Source organism: Oncorhynchus kisutch, linkage group LG21, assembly GCF_002021735.2.
Source record: "Oncorhynchus kisutch isolate 150728-3 linkage group LG21, Okis_V2, whole genome shotgun sequence".
NCBI lineage: Eukaryota > Metazoa > Chordata > Actinopteri > Salmoniformes > Salmonidae > Oncorhynchus > Oncorhynchus kisutch.
The window spans coordinates 14,586,347-14,603,704 of record NC_034194.2 but is presented as its reverse complement, the minus strand read 5'-3'; the positions used below and the strand labels follow the sequence as shown (position 1 = coordinate 14,603,704).

At 42.4% G+C, this 17,358-nt stretch overlaps 1 protein-coding gene across 1 annotated transcript; it reads left to right on the top strand.

The window, feature by feature from the left end:
* The first annotated feature begins 472 nt into the window (after nt 1-472).
* On the top strand, nt 473-11,437 carry LOC109866599 (serine protease 27). Its single transcript, XM_020455351.2, has 6 exons — nt 473-724; nt 6,865-6,885; nt 7,015-7,177; nt 8,749-9,017; nt 9,206-9,354; nt 9,660-11,437. Exons 1-6 carry the CDS (start codon nt 667-669, stop codon nt 9,972-9,974), a joined length of 975 nt encoding a protein of 324 aa, XP_020310940.2. The 5' UTR covers nt 473-666; the 3' UTR covers nt 9,975-11,437.
* The last annotated feature ends 5,921 nt before the right edge of the window (nt 11,438-17,358 follow it).

The following is a 17,358-nucleotide window of genomic DNA, read 5'->3' as shown; positions in this document are numbered from 1 at the left end:
CATTATTTTGGCTACAATGGATAGTAGAAGAAATCGCAGTGACTTTGAAAGGGTGGTCTCAAAGTGGCATAGGGGGTTTAAAGTGTGTGTGTACGTGTAGGTATGTATGTTTACTCTTTAACTGTAAGGATGATAGAATTACAAATACACAATGTTAATTTAAATGAGAATAATAGAAAATTATGAATGTTGAATGAGGCAAGGCAGGGGAGGACACAGAGAGGAAGAGAGAGAGAGAGAGTGTGAGAGAGAGAGAGAGAGAGAGAGAGAGAGAGAGAGAAAGAGAGAGAGAGAGAGAGAGAGAGAGAGAGAGAGAGAGAGAGAGAAAGAGAGAGAGAGAAAGAAAGAGCGAGAGAGAAAGCGTGCGAGAGAGAGAGAGAGAGAGAGAGAGAGAGAGAGAGGGCCAATGACGTGTCATGAGGCATGTGTCACACCCTGACTCAACAATTCAAGCTATTACCTACCTATGTACATACCACAGGAGGCTGCTGAGGGTAGGACGGCTCATAATGTCAGAAATGGCGCTAATGGAATGGGTGGTGAGCCATTACCACAAGCCCATCCTCCTCATTTAAGGTGCCACCAACCTCCTGTGGTACATACCTCCTCCTTCAACCAATGGTATTATAAATACAGGACACACACAAATCCGTAGCAGCTGATAGGATGGAGTCGGGGTGGGTCTTGTGTGCTATTGTATTTGCGTTGACCTGCATGGGAAAAGGTAATAGAGAATTATTATTATTATTATTATTATTATTATTATTATAGACTAGCAGTCCACTTTGAGTTACTTTAATACATTTAGAGAAAACTTAACAAGTTCACACTTTACTATGAAGTACTGTACTTTTCCAAGTAAATTATTTTACTGTTTGACTAGATTCCTATATAGACATTGGGTTATATTGGGTTCTTTCCCAAATGAATAAAGGAACGTTTAGACTGCATTAAAACGATGAATATGTTTGATATCACTGGTTTTACAGTACATTACAGGACTATAATCTACTTTTGACTGTGTATATATTTGCTTTTGTAATGATTACTGCCTCATTTTGAGAGAGACCCCCCCCCCAAAAAAAGTTGAGTATTTAGGAAGTTGAAGTTATCTATGAAAAGTAATTGAAATTATACATGTCTTTTGAAATTATTTTGAAATTATTATCAAAAGACAACAATATATATATATACTTTAAATTGAACCTTTATTTAACTCAGTTTAACTTAATTTTTAACTTAACTGTTTAACTTAACAGTTTAACTTAAGTTTAATTTAACTTTATTTAAGTCAGTTAAGAACAAATTCTTATTTACAATGACGGCCTACACCGGCCAAACCCGGAAGAGCTGGGCCAATTGTGCGCTGCCCTATGGGACTCCCAATCACGGCCGGTTGTGATACAGCCTGGATCAACAATAGACTAGTCTAACCAGACCACATTCCTATTGTTCACTGTTGAGTTTCACTCACTTGACACAGTGATACTACCGTTTAGATGTTTATTCATCACATGCGCCCGAATACAAAAGATGTAGACCTTTCAGTGAAATGCTTACTTACAAGCCCTTAACAAACAATGCAGTTTTAAGAAAATCCCTAAAAAAGTAAGAGATAAGAATAACAAATAATTGAAGAGCAGCAGTAAATAACAATAGCGGGGCTATATATAGGGGGTACCGGTACAGAGTCAATGGGTCAATGTGCTTTTGGAACTGCTGTCGTGGTAATTGAGGTAATTGTGTACATGTAGGTAGAGTTATTAAAGTGACTATGCGTAGATAATAACAGAGAGTAGCAGCAGCGTGGGGGAGGGGGTAATGCAAATAGTCTGGGTAGCCATTTGATTAGCTGTTCATGAGTCTTATGGCTTGGGGGTAGAAGTTGTTTAGAAGCCTCTTGGACCTAGACTTGGTGCTCCGGTACCGCTTTCCGTGTGTAGCAGAGAGAACAGTCTATGACTAGGGTGGCTGGAGTCTTTGACAATGTTTAGGGCCTTCCTCTGACACTGCCTGGTATAGACGTCCTGGATGCCAGGAAGCTTGGCCCCGGTGATGTACTGGGCCGTACGCACTACCCTCTGTAGTGCCTTGCGGTCGGAGGCCATACAGATGTCATACTAGGGAGTGATGCAACCAGATGCTCTCGATGGTGCAGCTGTAAAAGATTTTGAGGATCTGAGGACCCATGCCAAATCTATTCAGTCTCCTGAGGGGGAATAGGTTTTGTCGTGCCCTCTTCAAGACTGTCTTGGTGTGCTTGGACCATGTTAGTTTGTTGGTGATGTGGACACCAAGGAACTTGAAGCTCTCAACCTGCTCCACTACAGCCCTGTCGATGAGAATGGGGGAATACTCTGTCCTCCTTTTCCTGTAGTCCACAATAATCTCCTTTGTCTTGAGAAAAAAGAATGAGGCTAAGAATATAACAATGGATGTTCCAAACATTATATTCTGGAAATGCCAGTTTGTTTGTGTATGGTCTTTCCGCCCTTAGAAGGACATCCACTGAGCGGCACTGAATGGTGTATAAACAAAAGGGTTGATATGACAAAAACCCTACCAGCATTGAGTTACCACAAGTTTCACCTAGAGAGACAATATTCTTACCTAGTGGGTTGTTTCTGTGACATATATATGTAGTGTATACACAGAGCCTTCGGAAAGTATTCAGACACGTTGAATTTTTCCACATTTTGTTAAGTTACACCTTTATTCTTAAATGGATTCAATACTTTTTCCCCCTCGAGCATACTACACACACTACACACACTACACACACTACACACACTACACACACTATACACACTACACACACTACACACACTACACACAATACACACACTACACACACTACACACACTACACACACTATACACACTACACACACTACACACAATACACACACTACACACACTACACACACTACACACACTACACACACTACACACACTACACACACTACACACACTACACACACTACACACACTATACACACTACACACAATACACACACTACACACACTACACACCCTACACACACTACACACACTACACACACTACACACACTATACACACTACACACACTACACACAATACACACACTACACACACTACACACACTACACACATACACAACTACACACACTACACACACTACACACACTACACACACTACACACACTACACACACTATACACACTACACACAATACACACACTACACACACTACACACCATACACACACTACACACACTACAGACACTACAACCACTACACACACTACACACACTACACACACTAACACACACTACACACACTACACACACTACACACAATACAACACTACACCACTACACACACTACACACACTACACACACACACACACTACACACACTACACACACTACACACACTACACACACTACAACACACTACACACACTACACACAACTACACACACTACACACACTACACACAATACACACACTACCCATACAATAACACCACTACACACAATACACACACTACACACACTAAACACACTACACACAATACACACACTACACACACTACACACACTACACCACAATACACACACTACAAACACTACACACACTACACACAATACACATACTACACACTACCACACTACACACAATACACACACTACAACACACTACACACACTACACACACTACACCCATACACACTACACACCCTACACCACTACACACAATACCACACTACACACACTACACACACTACACAATACCACACTACACACACTAAACTGACACTACACACAATACACACACTACACACACTACACACACTACACACATACACACCTTACACACACTACACACACTACACACATACACAAGCACACTACACACAATACAACACACACACACACTACACACAATACACACACTACACCACTACACACAATACACTACACTACACACACTACACACACTACACCCATACACACTACACACACTACACACACTACACACACTACACACACTACACACACTACACACACTACACACACTACACATACTACACACACTACACACATACACACCACTACACACACTACCACACAATACACACACTACACACACTACACACACTACACACACTTACACACAATACACAACTAACACAACTACACACACTACACACATACACAACATTACACCACCACTACACACACTACACACAATACACACTACCTACACACACTACACACACTACACACACTACACACACTCACACACTACACACCACTACAAACACTACACCACAATACACACCCATTACACACACTACAACACACTACACACAATACACACACTACCCACACTACACACACTACACACAATAAACACACTACACACACTACACACACTACACACAATACACACACTACACACACTACACACACTACACACACTACACACACTAACACACTACACACAATACCCACACTACACACACTACACACACTACACACAATACACACACTACACACACTACACACACTACACACACTACACACACTACACACAACTACACACACTACACTACACCAAACTACACACACTACACACACTACACACAACTACACACAATACACACACTACACACAATACACACACTACACACAATACACACACTACACACAATACACACAATACACACACTACACACACTACACACACTACACACAATACACACACTACACACAATACACACACTACACACACTACACACAATACACACAATACACACACTACACACAATACACACACTACACACAATACACACACTACACACAATACAACACAATACACACACTACACACACTACACACAATACACACAATACACACACTACAAACAATACACACACTACACACACTACACACACTACACACACTACACACACTACACACAATACACACACTACACACACTACACACAATACACACACTACACACAATACACACACTACACACAATACACACACTACACACACTACACACAATACACACACTACACACACTACACACAATACACACACTACACACACTACACACAATACACACACTACACACACTACACACAATACACTATAATGACAAAGCGAAAACAGGTTTTTAGACATTCTTGCTAATTTATTAAAAAACAAAAAAACAGAAATACCTTATTTACATAAGTAAATACAGTTGAAGTCAGAAGTTTACATACACTTCGTTTGGAGTCATTAAAACTCGCTTTTCAACCACTCCACAAAATTCTTGTGAACAAACTATAGTTTTGCCAAGTCGGTTAGGACATCTACTTTGTGCATGACACAAGTCATTTTTCCAGCAACTGTTTACAGACAGATTATTTCACTTATAATTCAGGGTATCACAATTCCAGTGGGTCAGATGTTTACATACACAAAGTTGACTGTGCCTTTTAAACAGCTTGGAAAATTCCAGAAAATGATGTCATCGCTCTAGATGCTTCTGATGGGCTAATTGACACCATTTGAGTCAATTGGAGGTATACCTGTGGATGTATTTCAAGGCCTACCTTCAAACTCAGTGCCTCTTTGCTTGATATCATGAGAAAATCAAAAGAAATCAGCCAAGTCTGGTTCATCCTTAGGAGCAATTTCCAAACGCCTGAAGGTACCACATTCATCTGTACAAACAATAGTACACAAGTATAAACACCATGGGACCACGCAGCCATCGTACCGCTCAGGAAGGAGATGCGTTCTGTCTCCTAGAGATGAATGTACTTTGGTCCAAAAAGTGTAAATCAATCCCAGAACAACAGCAAAGGACCTTGTGAAGATGCTGGAGGAAACAGGTACAAAAGTATATTTTTCAACAGTAAGTCCTATATCGACATCTTGAAAGGCCGCTAAGCAAGGAAGAAGCCACTGCTCCAAAACTGCCATAAAAAAGCCAGACTACTGTTTGCAACTGCACATGGGGACAAAGATCGTACATTTTGGAGAAATGTTCTCTAGTCTGATGAAACAAAAATAGAACATTTTGGCCATAATGACCATCGTTATGTTTGGAGGGAAAGGGGGAGGCTTGCAAGCCGAAGAACACCATCCCAACTGTGAAGCATGGGGGTGGCAGCCTCATGATGTGGGGGTGCTTTGCTGCAGGATTTACTGGTGCACTTCACAAAATAGATGGCATCGTGAGTTGGGAAAATGATGTGGATATATTGAAGCAACATCTCAAGACATCAGTCAGGAAATTAAAGCTTGGTCACAAATGAATACTTATGTAAATAAGGTATTTCAGTTTTTTTTTTTTTTTATACTTCTGCAAAAATGTCTAAAAACCTGTTTCCACTTTGTCATAATGGGGTATTGTGTGTAGAATGATAAGGACACTTTTTTATTGAATCCATATTAGAATAAAGCTGTAACGTAACAAAATGTGGAAAATGTCAAGGGGACTAAAAACATTCCTAATGCACTGGCTATCATTTTGTAGGGCTTCATTCTATTTTGATAGAGCCACAAACTGTAAGATTTCCAGCTACTTAAAGGGATAGTTCACCGATTTTACATATTTAGATACTTGTTTCCTCCCCCATTTAGCATATCTCTTTAAGCCAAAGGTATTCAAACTTTTTTCAGCATCCTTAGAATCGATACATTTAGATTTATTTTCAACAAATAAACTTTAAATTCATAAAATGTTCATCTCTTATCAAAATTAAGATAATCAATAAATACATTTTATTTTTCAAACTATACTTATATTTTTACTTTAAAAAAAACTGGTAACTGTAAACCCCTTTAATAACACCAATCCACTCTCTCTCCACCAGGTGGCCATTCACAGGCAAATGGTAAGTTATTATTGCATGCAACTGCAGTGCTTCATATCAGCTAGGGTATCTTCCTCAATGCTCTTCTTATACTGTGAGGGATTTGTGTGTTCAATCATGAGCTGTCTCTCCTCTGTTTGTCTTCTCCAGTGTGTGGCATTGCTTCTCTCAACACAAAGATTGTCGGGGGTCAGGATGCAGCTGCAGGTAGCTGGCCATGGCAGGCCAGTCTGCACCGCTTCAACAGCCATTTTTGTGGAGGCTCCCTTATCAACAAAGAGTGGGTGCTGACTGCCGCTCACTGCTTCCCCAGGTAGAAAGACATAACCTTACCCGTCCCCCAACCCATATATTATGTCATGGTGATATTGTAATATCTATATGCTGTCTTTGTCTATGTACTGAATTATCTATTTTAATCATGTATTAATCACTTAATTCAGAGAACTAATTCAAAGTATAATGTCTTTGGGTATTTTTTTCCAAATAATTAAATGTAACATGATAAATGTACATGTAACTGCCAAAATACAGGACATGTCAAAATATAAAGTGTCTTAATAGGGTGTTGGGACACCACGAACCACCAGAACAGCTTCAATGTGCCTTGGCATAGATTCTACAAGTGTCTGGAACTCTTTTGGAGGGATGTGACACAATTCTTCAATGAGAAATTCCATCATTTGGAGTTTGTGGTGGAAAACTAATCTCCAATAAGTGTTCAATTGGGTTGATATCTGGTGGCTGAGACACACACACACACACACACACACATACACACACACACACACACACACACACACACACACACACACACACACACACACACACACACGTTTTAACCCCCTATGATCTTCTGAGACTCCTCTTCAAAGTCACTTCTAACCACTTCTAGCCATGGTAGCCAAAATAATGTGCAACTGGACGTATTTATACATGACCCATGACCCATTTATACACGAAGGTTACGGTATGCTTCCCAGTCAAAACAGTTTGTGCATATATTATGACAATGTTTTAGTTAATTTTGGTGTTCGGCAGCATACAGGTTTATTCGGCTGTTCAAGCACACCATTTTATTTTTCTTGAGGCAAGCTGAAGTTTGGTAGCCGAAGTCTATGCCCCTTCGTCGGTGATTGGACAACAGTAGGCATTTTTCAATGAAGTGTGTGTTGTCATCCAACGACTAGTTTTCATTCACATTTTCTCCTTTGAGAATTACTGCACTAAACATCTTAGTTTGATGTAAAAATGCGCGACTAAGACCTCCTCGGCCAAAAACTCAAAATGAATTACAGGTTTCTTGATTTATCTTAGATTATTTATCTTGATTCTGACTATTTTGAGGAAGTGTTAATGTATGTTGTTGCCCCAGCGTCTCAAGAGGGACAAACAGTAACAGCATTTTAAAAACACAGACCATAACAGAATGTGCGTTTTAAACCATTTCACCTGCGTTTATATTGAACATCATCTGCATTTACAAAATGCAGCAAGATATCTTTTCTGATTTTTATATTTCATTTTCTGCTTGAAAAAAACAAAATCCTGCGTTAATGGTGATTGGATGTTAATTGCTTAATTGACTCAGGAACCAAACCTGTGTGGAAGCACCTGCATTCAATTGACTTTGCAGCCCTCATTTATTCAAGTGTTTCCTTTATTTTGGCAGTTACCTGTATGTGCTTGCTAGTTTGTACTGTACTTGTTTTAAAGCACGTTATTAATGGTTGTCAAATAAGTTGTAGGAGTGGTAATGACTCCAGTGAGGGGACATTGTCTCTCTAAAATACATCACTGAATTGTGTAAACGGCATCAGCAAGGACACTAATAGTCTAATAATCACATTAATAATAGTTATTCCCAACTCTCTTCATTCTCAGCACCAGCACATCCGACCTGCTTGTCTACCTGGGCCGGCAGAATCAGCAAAGCATAAACTCCAACGAGGTATCCCAAACGGTCTCTCAGATCATCTGCAACCCGAACTACAACAGTGCAACCAGCGACAATGACATATGTTTGCTGAAGCTCTCATCACCTGTCACCTTCACTGACTACATCCAGCCGGTCTGCCTTGCAGCAGATGACAGCACCTACTACGCTGGCACTGATAGCTGGGTCACCGGATGGGGCGATATCAATAGTGGTGGTGAGATCTGATTGTCCCGATCCTGACTTTGCATTGACAAGCCATACATACCCTTTATGTACCTGTAAATATATCCACGTTTTTGCAAGTAAATGTTGTTCCAATACAGTTGCAGCAGAAAAGAAAGGATCAGAAATGTATACAACAGAATATCAGCAAAAGTTGATTTCATGGTCTCTCTTCCTCAGTGCCCCTTCCCTCACCCGGGACCCTACAGGAGGTGACTGTGCCAGTAGTGGGGAACAGGGAGTGTAGCTGTCTCTATGCTGGATTTAGTTCAATCACAAACAACATGATCTGTGCTGGTCTACTGAGTGGAGGAAAAGATTCCTGTCAGGTGAGGGATGCATGGCTGTGTTTCATTCCAAATAGTTGCAGAGCCAAATTTGCAGTTTAGCTGCAGTTTGCAGACCTATATTATTCAATGACAAAGAGATGATGAATCAAACTTCTAATGGTAATTTCATTGTTCACTGACCCTGATGATTAACCTGGCTCAGTTTGTAGAGCATGGCACTTGCAACACCAGGGTTGTGGGTTCAATTCCCACAGGGGACCAGTACGAATAAAGTATGCACTCACTACTGTAAGTCACTCTGGATATGATCATCTGCTAAATTACTAAAATGTATCCGTCTACAGGGAGACTCTGGGGGGCCAATGGTGAGCAAACAGGGTCTGGTCTGGATCCAGTCTGGGGTTGTTAGTTTCGGACAAGGCTGTGCTGTAGCAAATTTCCCAGGAGTGTACACCAGAGTGTCCCAGTACCAGACCTGGATCAACAGCCAGATCAGCACTGACATGCCAGGCTTCGTCACCTTCTCCTCCAGTGGGACTGACTCTGATCTCAATGTCACCTGTAATGCACTGTCCAGTGGGGCCTCACTCTTCTCCCTCTCTCCTATTCTCATCACTCTCTCTCTTCTAATAGAGCACACACTAAAAGTGGATGCTTAACTTTACTCACTGTATGTGATAAATACTGGAATAGTATGTTTATACACTGAACCAAAAGTGATGGTTTTATTTTAATATGAATCTACTAATACTTGTTGATTGTGATTGTTAATGGAATTTATGTGTTTACATGAATGATTAGAATATTCCACCCTGAAACCATATAATTGTATGAAATTGATTAGGATCATAACATTATTATTAATGATGTGTGTAGTTTTAGTCAGTAAAATTCTAATAAATGATGTGTGTAGTCAGAATTAGGGTAAAACAATATCTTTGTACAACATTTCTTTATAGTATCTTAAACACAGACTGTCTGAGCAAAATTCGGTGCCGACCTTGGCTAGGGGCCAAAGAGATTTGAGAGAGGGCAGGGAGTACTTCTTACGGCATCCCTAATCTTGGGGGAGGACAGGGTAGGGAGACGGTATGTGCGTAGGATACCTTCTGTTTGTGTGCAAAAGTATGTGCGTAAGGAGCTAGTATAAAATGAATAGTTTTGTACAACTGTTACGCATGCCTCTATGAAGAGGGAACGCAACACCCTGCTACAACTCAACTCAAAGATGAAAGGAGAGCTACTACCATCGAGAAATTCTTAAAGACTGTACGATAGTACCCTACCATGCCCAGGAATCTGAACAACTGGCGGCGGGTCGTGGGAGCAGGAAAAGCAACAATTGCTTCCACTTTGCCAGATACTGGGCACACTTGACCTCGTCCCACTTGTTTCCCCAAGTAAGTCACAGTAGCCTTCCCAAACTCACACTTGGCCAAATTGAGGGTTAAAGAAGCATTCTCCAACCACTGAAACACACTTTTCAAAGTGGAGAGATGATCAGACCAAGTAGACGAATGTATCACCACATCGTCTAGGTAAGCAGTACAATTTGGCACATCTGCAAACACAATGTTAACTAGACGCTGAAAAGTAGCAGGTGCATTACACATGACATAGGGCATCACCGTGTATTGTACAAAGTTAGCAGGTGTAACAAAAGCCGAGATGTCAGAAGCTCGAGAGGTCAGAGGTACCTGCCAATAACCTTTTAGCAAATCTAACTTACTAACTTAAGCAGCAGAGCCAATTCTATCAATACGGCAGGGTAGCCTAGTGGTTAGAGCGTTGGACTAGTGAACGAAAGGTTGCAAGTTCATATCCCCGAGCTGACAAGGTACAAATCTGTCGTTCTGCCCCTGAACAGGCAGGTAACCCACTGTTCCTAGGCTGTCATTGAAAATAAGAATTTGTTCTTAACTGACTTGCCTGGTTAAATAAAGGTAAAATGCAGTCATCTAAGCGAGGTAGAGGAAAAGAATCAGACTTTGTAACTGCATTTACACGGCGATAGTAAGCGAGATGTACCGTTAGGCTTAGGAACAAGAATAGACAGAAAACTCCAGGAGCTGTTACTGGGTTTTGCCATGTTATTCTGTAATAAATAAGCTACTTCCCTTTTCTTTGAATTAACCCAGTACGGATGCTGACGTATAGGAACAGCGTTCCCCACATCCACATCATGTTCCAAGATGGACGTGCGACTTGGAACGTCCCGAAACACACTGAGAAAACTGTTTATCAATAGGATAAGATTCTTAGTTTGATCGTTATGCAAATGTTCCATTTGAGAGGGTAACTTCTACAGCATCTCCGAATTACATAGTTCACACTGTTGTAACGTATTGCATAACTCCAACCCGTCCTCCTTATCCTCCTCTAGGTCCCAGCCAGGCTTCAGCACCACCGTAGCCACACTGGAGACGGCGGGCTGGACCGGCTTACTTGAGGAGCTGTCGGGAGAATCACGCACATAATATGTTTTCAGCATGTTAACATGACACACACGGGAAGAACGCCTTCGATCTGGTGTCTTTATTACACAATTACTGTCACTGAGTTTCTTTTCCACCAGATATGGTCCAGAAAAACGTGCCGACAGAGATGAGCCAGGGATTGGCAACAAAACTAAAACTTGATCCTCTGGTGCAAATGAACGGCCAACAGCCTTTTTGTCATAATGCAACATGCGTTTTTGAGACGAGGAGAAATCAGTCTCACCCGCATCTTACTGACATAATCCAACACATTTTTAGGGGCGCTACTGGGTGTAGGAGATAAGATATGCTCCTTCAAAACTTTCAGCGGACCCCGTGGGGTGTGTCCAAACACAAGGTCAGTAGGGTTGAACCTAAGGACTCTTGTATCGTTTCCCTAATAGCAAATAGGACAAATGGCACCCCCTCATCCCAATTGGTACTGGTATCCATGCAATACTTGCGTAGCATTGCCTTCAGCGTCTGATGCCAGCATTCGAGAGCCCCTTGACTCTCTGGATGATACGGACTGGAGACCTGATGGGAAATACACAGCGTCTTTAACACATTTGAAAACAGTTTGGACATAAAGTTGGATCCCTGATCAGTTTGGATTACTTTAGGGAGTCCAAATGTAGAGAAGAACTTCACTAGTGCCTTCACCACAGTCTTAGCCATTATCGTATGGAGAGGAATAGCCTCTGGGTATTGAGTAGCACTGCACATTATTGTTAGTAGGAACTGGTTACCTGACATGGTTTTCGGCAATGGACCTACACAATGAATTATCACTCTTTAAAATGGTTCCCCCACCACCGGAATCGGGCAGAGTGGTGCTCGAGGAACTGTTTGATTCACTTTCCCAGTGAGTTGACATACGATGTTTTACAAAATTGGACCACGTCCGACTTCAAACCTGGCCAGAAAAAATGACAAAGGACTCGGTTATAAGTCTTTATGATCCCCAAATGTCCGGACCAAGCCTGGTCATGGGCGAGGGACAGCACCTGTTTTCGCAATGGTGTAAGGAACAACACACTTCACTCCAGTCACTAACAGTGTCATGAGCTGCCCATTTACGCATCAAATCCCCTGCTTCCATAAAGTAGGCGGTCTCTCTGGTTTTAGCTTCCTCAGTGGAAATTTGCATTGCCCCCCCTCCCCTCCTACGCTGCTGCTACGCTCTGTTACTATCTATGAACAACCAATTAAATAAATCTACCTGCATGTACCTGCATCTACATAATTACCTCAATTACCTTGACTCCGGTGCCCCCACATATTGACTCTGTACCGGTACCCCCTGTAGATAGCCCCGCTATTGTTATTTACTGCTGCTCTTGAATTATTTGTTTTTCTTATCTCTTACTTTTAAAATTTTTTTATATTTTCTTGAAACTTCGAGTTTGGTTAAGGGCTTGTAAATTAATCATTTCACCTGTTGTAACGGGGCATGTGACAAATACAATTTGATTTGATTTGATTAGCTAGTTCAGCAATTTTACACATTTTAATATTTGTTTCCTCCCTCATTTAGCATGTATTAATAACATCAGTCCACTTTCTCTCCCCCAGGTGGCCATGCACAGCTGTTAAAAATGCTTCATATCGGCTTTTTTTCTTGTTGCTCTTTTCATACTTTGAGGGATTTGTGTGCTCTAGTATGAGCTGTCTCCCCTCTGTCTGTCTGTCTTCTCCAGTGTGTGGCACTGATTCTCTCAACAAAGATTTTGGGGAGTCAGGATGCAGTTGCAGGGAGCTGGCTATGGCAGGCCAGTCTGCACAGACAGAGCAGCCATTTTTGTGGAGGCTCCTTTATCAACAAATAGTGGGTCCTGACTGCTGCTTATTCTTTCTTCTTCCTTCTTAAGCCCGTTCCGTTTGTACCAAAACAGTTGGAGCAGACCACAAAAGATCCGAAATTTACAATAAGTGTGTTTTAATTCAGTGTGACTATGAATCTACTGGTAAATATGTTCTTAATTAAGTTTGCAAGCAAATGTAATTTTGTAATGCTACATTTGGTTGTTCATCAGAAATCAGTTCATATGACTGTTAAATGCTTTTCTGTTTAGTAATCACACTTGATGATTAAATGGAAACATATTGTTTGTAAATTGCGGGACTAAGCACAAACCCCTGAGGGGCCCCCGTGTTGAGGGTTGTTGTGGTGGTGTTGTAGCCTACCCTTATTACCTGGGGAAGCCTGTCAGGGAGTCCAGGATTCAGTTGCAAAGGGAGGTGTTCAGTCCCAGGGTCCCGAGCTTGAAGGGTATTATGGTGTTGAACGCTGAGCCTTAGTCAATGAACAGCATTCTCCCATACAGTAGGTATTCCTCTTGTCCAGGTGGCAGAGAGCTGTGTTAAGTGCAATTAAGATTGTATCATTTGTGGATCTGTTGGGGCGGCATTCGAATTGGAAGAAAGAAGAAAGAGGAAGAAAGAAAACCAGGGTGGAAGCAAGCATGGAAAGAAGGTTGTACTTAAAAAGTATTCTAAGGACCTCTGTTTTGAATGTATAAGTCTGCTGGATTAGGTTGGTCCAGGTCTCTTGTGGTCTGCCCCCAAGGAGGGAGGCACTGCCTCTAAAATGAGTCTCTCTGGGGATAAAGAGAAGGGGGGGGGGATTGTCTTTAACATGAGATAGAGGGGAGCACTGCCTCACTGTGACTTTGAAAGGGTGGTCTCAAAGAGGCATAGGGGGTTTAAAGTGTGTGTGTACGTGTAGGTATGTATGTTTACTCTTTAACTGTAAGGATGATAGAATTAGAATTACAAATACACAATGTTAATTTAATTGAGAATAATTTAAAATTCTGAATGTTGAATGAGGCAAGGCAGAGGAGGACACAGAGAGGAAGAGAGAGAGAGAGAGAGAGAGAAAGCGCGAGAGAGAAAGAGCGAGAGAAAGAAAAAGCGAGAGAGAGAGTTTTAAATCATCTTTATTGGGTCTGGGGGCCCACCACACAATAAATACTCATACAAAACCACAGTTACACATCAATTAAAAACACAACTCCAATTCCTCCTCCACAGTAACTTAACACAACAGCCTCTGAATACCCCATATACTCAAAAACAGATCAATATTGTTGACAAGTTTATAATAGGCAAACTCAACCCTTAGTCTCGCTGCCAACATTCCCTCCAGCATTCCCACCACATCCACAGACCCCTGTCCCCGAATACTGTTCTTTCGGGTCTTCCATAGCGCTAATTTTGCTGCCCCTAACACAAAATTAAGCAACACAACTACTCCCTTTTGACTGAACCTGTACTTTGGCCCAAATATATACAGTTGGGAAGAGAAAATCTCTCCCAACGTTGAGAACCAATCAGTGATCAGTTCAATCATCCCAACCAACCTGGGACACAGTAAAAACAGATGTGCCAGACTCAGCACAGAATGGACACCCCTCCCCAACAATAGGGTCCAGGTGTACCAGATGCATGTTGGTGGCTATAGCTCCATGTATTATCCTCCATTGGGGGTCAGCTGTCCTCTTATCAATAGGCAGTTTGTATAATGATCGCCAACAGCCTTTTGGAGAGGCACCTGGACCAAGCACACCTGCCCACCTCGTCGATTTGACCCCTTCCAGGGAAGAGGCATGGGACACCTTTACACATATTCTGTACATGGCCTTCTTTCCCACCTCCTTGAACCCCCAGCTCTGGGGTATCGAAGGAAAGCAGCATCCCCACATCCTCCTCGAATGCCCCCATCACAGCACTAACAATCAGTGCAGGGAACACATAATCCAGACCCTCCTTCCACCGATCAGAATTGGAAGTGTCAGTCACATACTGCAGATGAAGCCCTGGCAAGGAATCGCAGACCGCATCGACGACCTTCCTCAGTAGGCGAGATGATCGGATCCCCGCTCTTTCTCCCAGCTCCTCCAACAATCTGCTCCTGCTCCGCATCAGATGACCCAGCTTGGTACACCCCACGCCTAACAGGCATGAACGTAGGCTGGCTGAACCCAGAACACGGGACTTGATGGCAGTGTTGTGAAAAAGAGGCTCTTTCGACCCAGCTAGAACCGTCTCTGTACAACAATCTCTGGGCTGCTTGGAGCAGGAAAGCCATGATTCTAGAGGAAATGTCCACCAGGCCTTGCCCACCCTCGTGCAGTGGCAGGTACAGGGCTGCAGCTTTAATCCATTGTTGTCCAGACCAGAAGAAATTGACAAGGGTCCTCTGAAGCTCTTGTATCAGACCCTTTGGATGCTGCAAAATCATTAGTCTGTGCCACAGGGTAGAGGCAGCAACCAGGACCCTTCCCCTATAAGACAGCTGGGGCAGCACCCATTTCCACCTTGACAGTCTGGCACACACTTTCTCCGCTACACCCTCCCAGTTCTTTTTCTGAAAGACATCGGAGCCTAGAAAACCCCCCAAAGTCTTCATTCCATCTCTGCCCCACTGAAGACCCCCTAGTAACCGTGGAGGGGACCCCGTTTGAAGCCGACCTGCCCACAGCGCTTCACTCTTTCCCCAATTGGCTCTAGCTGAGGAGGCCCCCTCATACACCTTTAAAGCGTTTGAGAGAACCTTAACATCCTCACCCCCTGTAATAAAAACTATCACATCATCTGCATACGCAGACAGTGCTATCGTGGGACCCTTCATTACACCTGGCACAGAGAAACCAGTAAGCTTCGCTCTTAAAAAACAAAGCTTTGGTTCAATCGCCAGACTATATAACTGCCCTGAAATTGGGCATCCCTGCCTGATGCCCCTTTGGACAGGGATGGGGTAACTCAAACCACCCCCCACCTTCACCATACACGAGGCCCCAGCATACAGTAAATTCATCCAAGACAAAAAAACATCCCCAAACCCAAAGGCTTTCATTGTTTTGAACAAGTACTGGTGGTCCACACGATCAAAAGCCTTCTCCTGATCCAAAGAAAGTAAACCCACATTTACATCAGACAGTTTACAAATGTCTAAAACATCTCTTATCAGAAACAAGTTGTCAACAATCAGGTACACAGTATGACTGGTCCTTGTGGATCAACAATCCCAGATACTCTTTCAACCTGTTTGAGAGACATTTAGAAACAATTTTGTATTCAGCGCACAGCAAAGCAACAGGTCTCCAATTTTTTATAAGAGCCAAATCCCCCTTTTTGGCAACAGTGAAAGCACCGCACATTGATAGGATACAGGAAGAGAACCCTCATGAAAAGATTCACACACCACTTCATAAAAATCCTCCCCAATAGACCCCCAAAAGTGCTTATAAAACTCAGATGGTAAACCATCGATGCCGGGGGCTCGGCCTGTTGAGAGCTGCATAACTGCTGTGGACAGCTCTTGCAGTGTAATGTCAGAGTCCAATGCGATTCTCTGCTCAGGTCCCAATTGAGGAAGACCGTGTAACAACTGTTCAGTACACAGAGAGTCACAATCCTCCGCCTTATAGAGGGCCGAGAAGAAATCCACTGCATGTTGACGCATTTCAATGTCATCCGTGGTCACCTTCCCATCAGGAAGACGAAGGCAGACCATCTGTTTACGTCGACTGTCCTAGGTTTAAAAAAAGCGCTAAGAGCA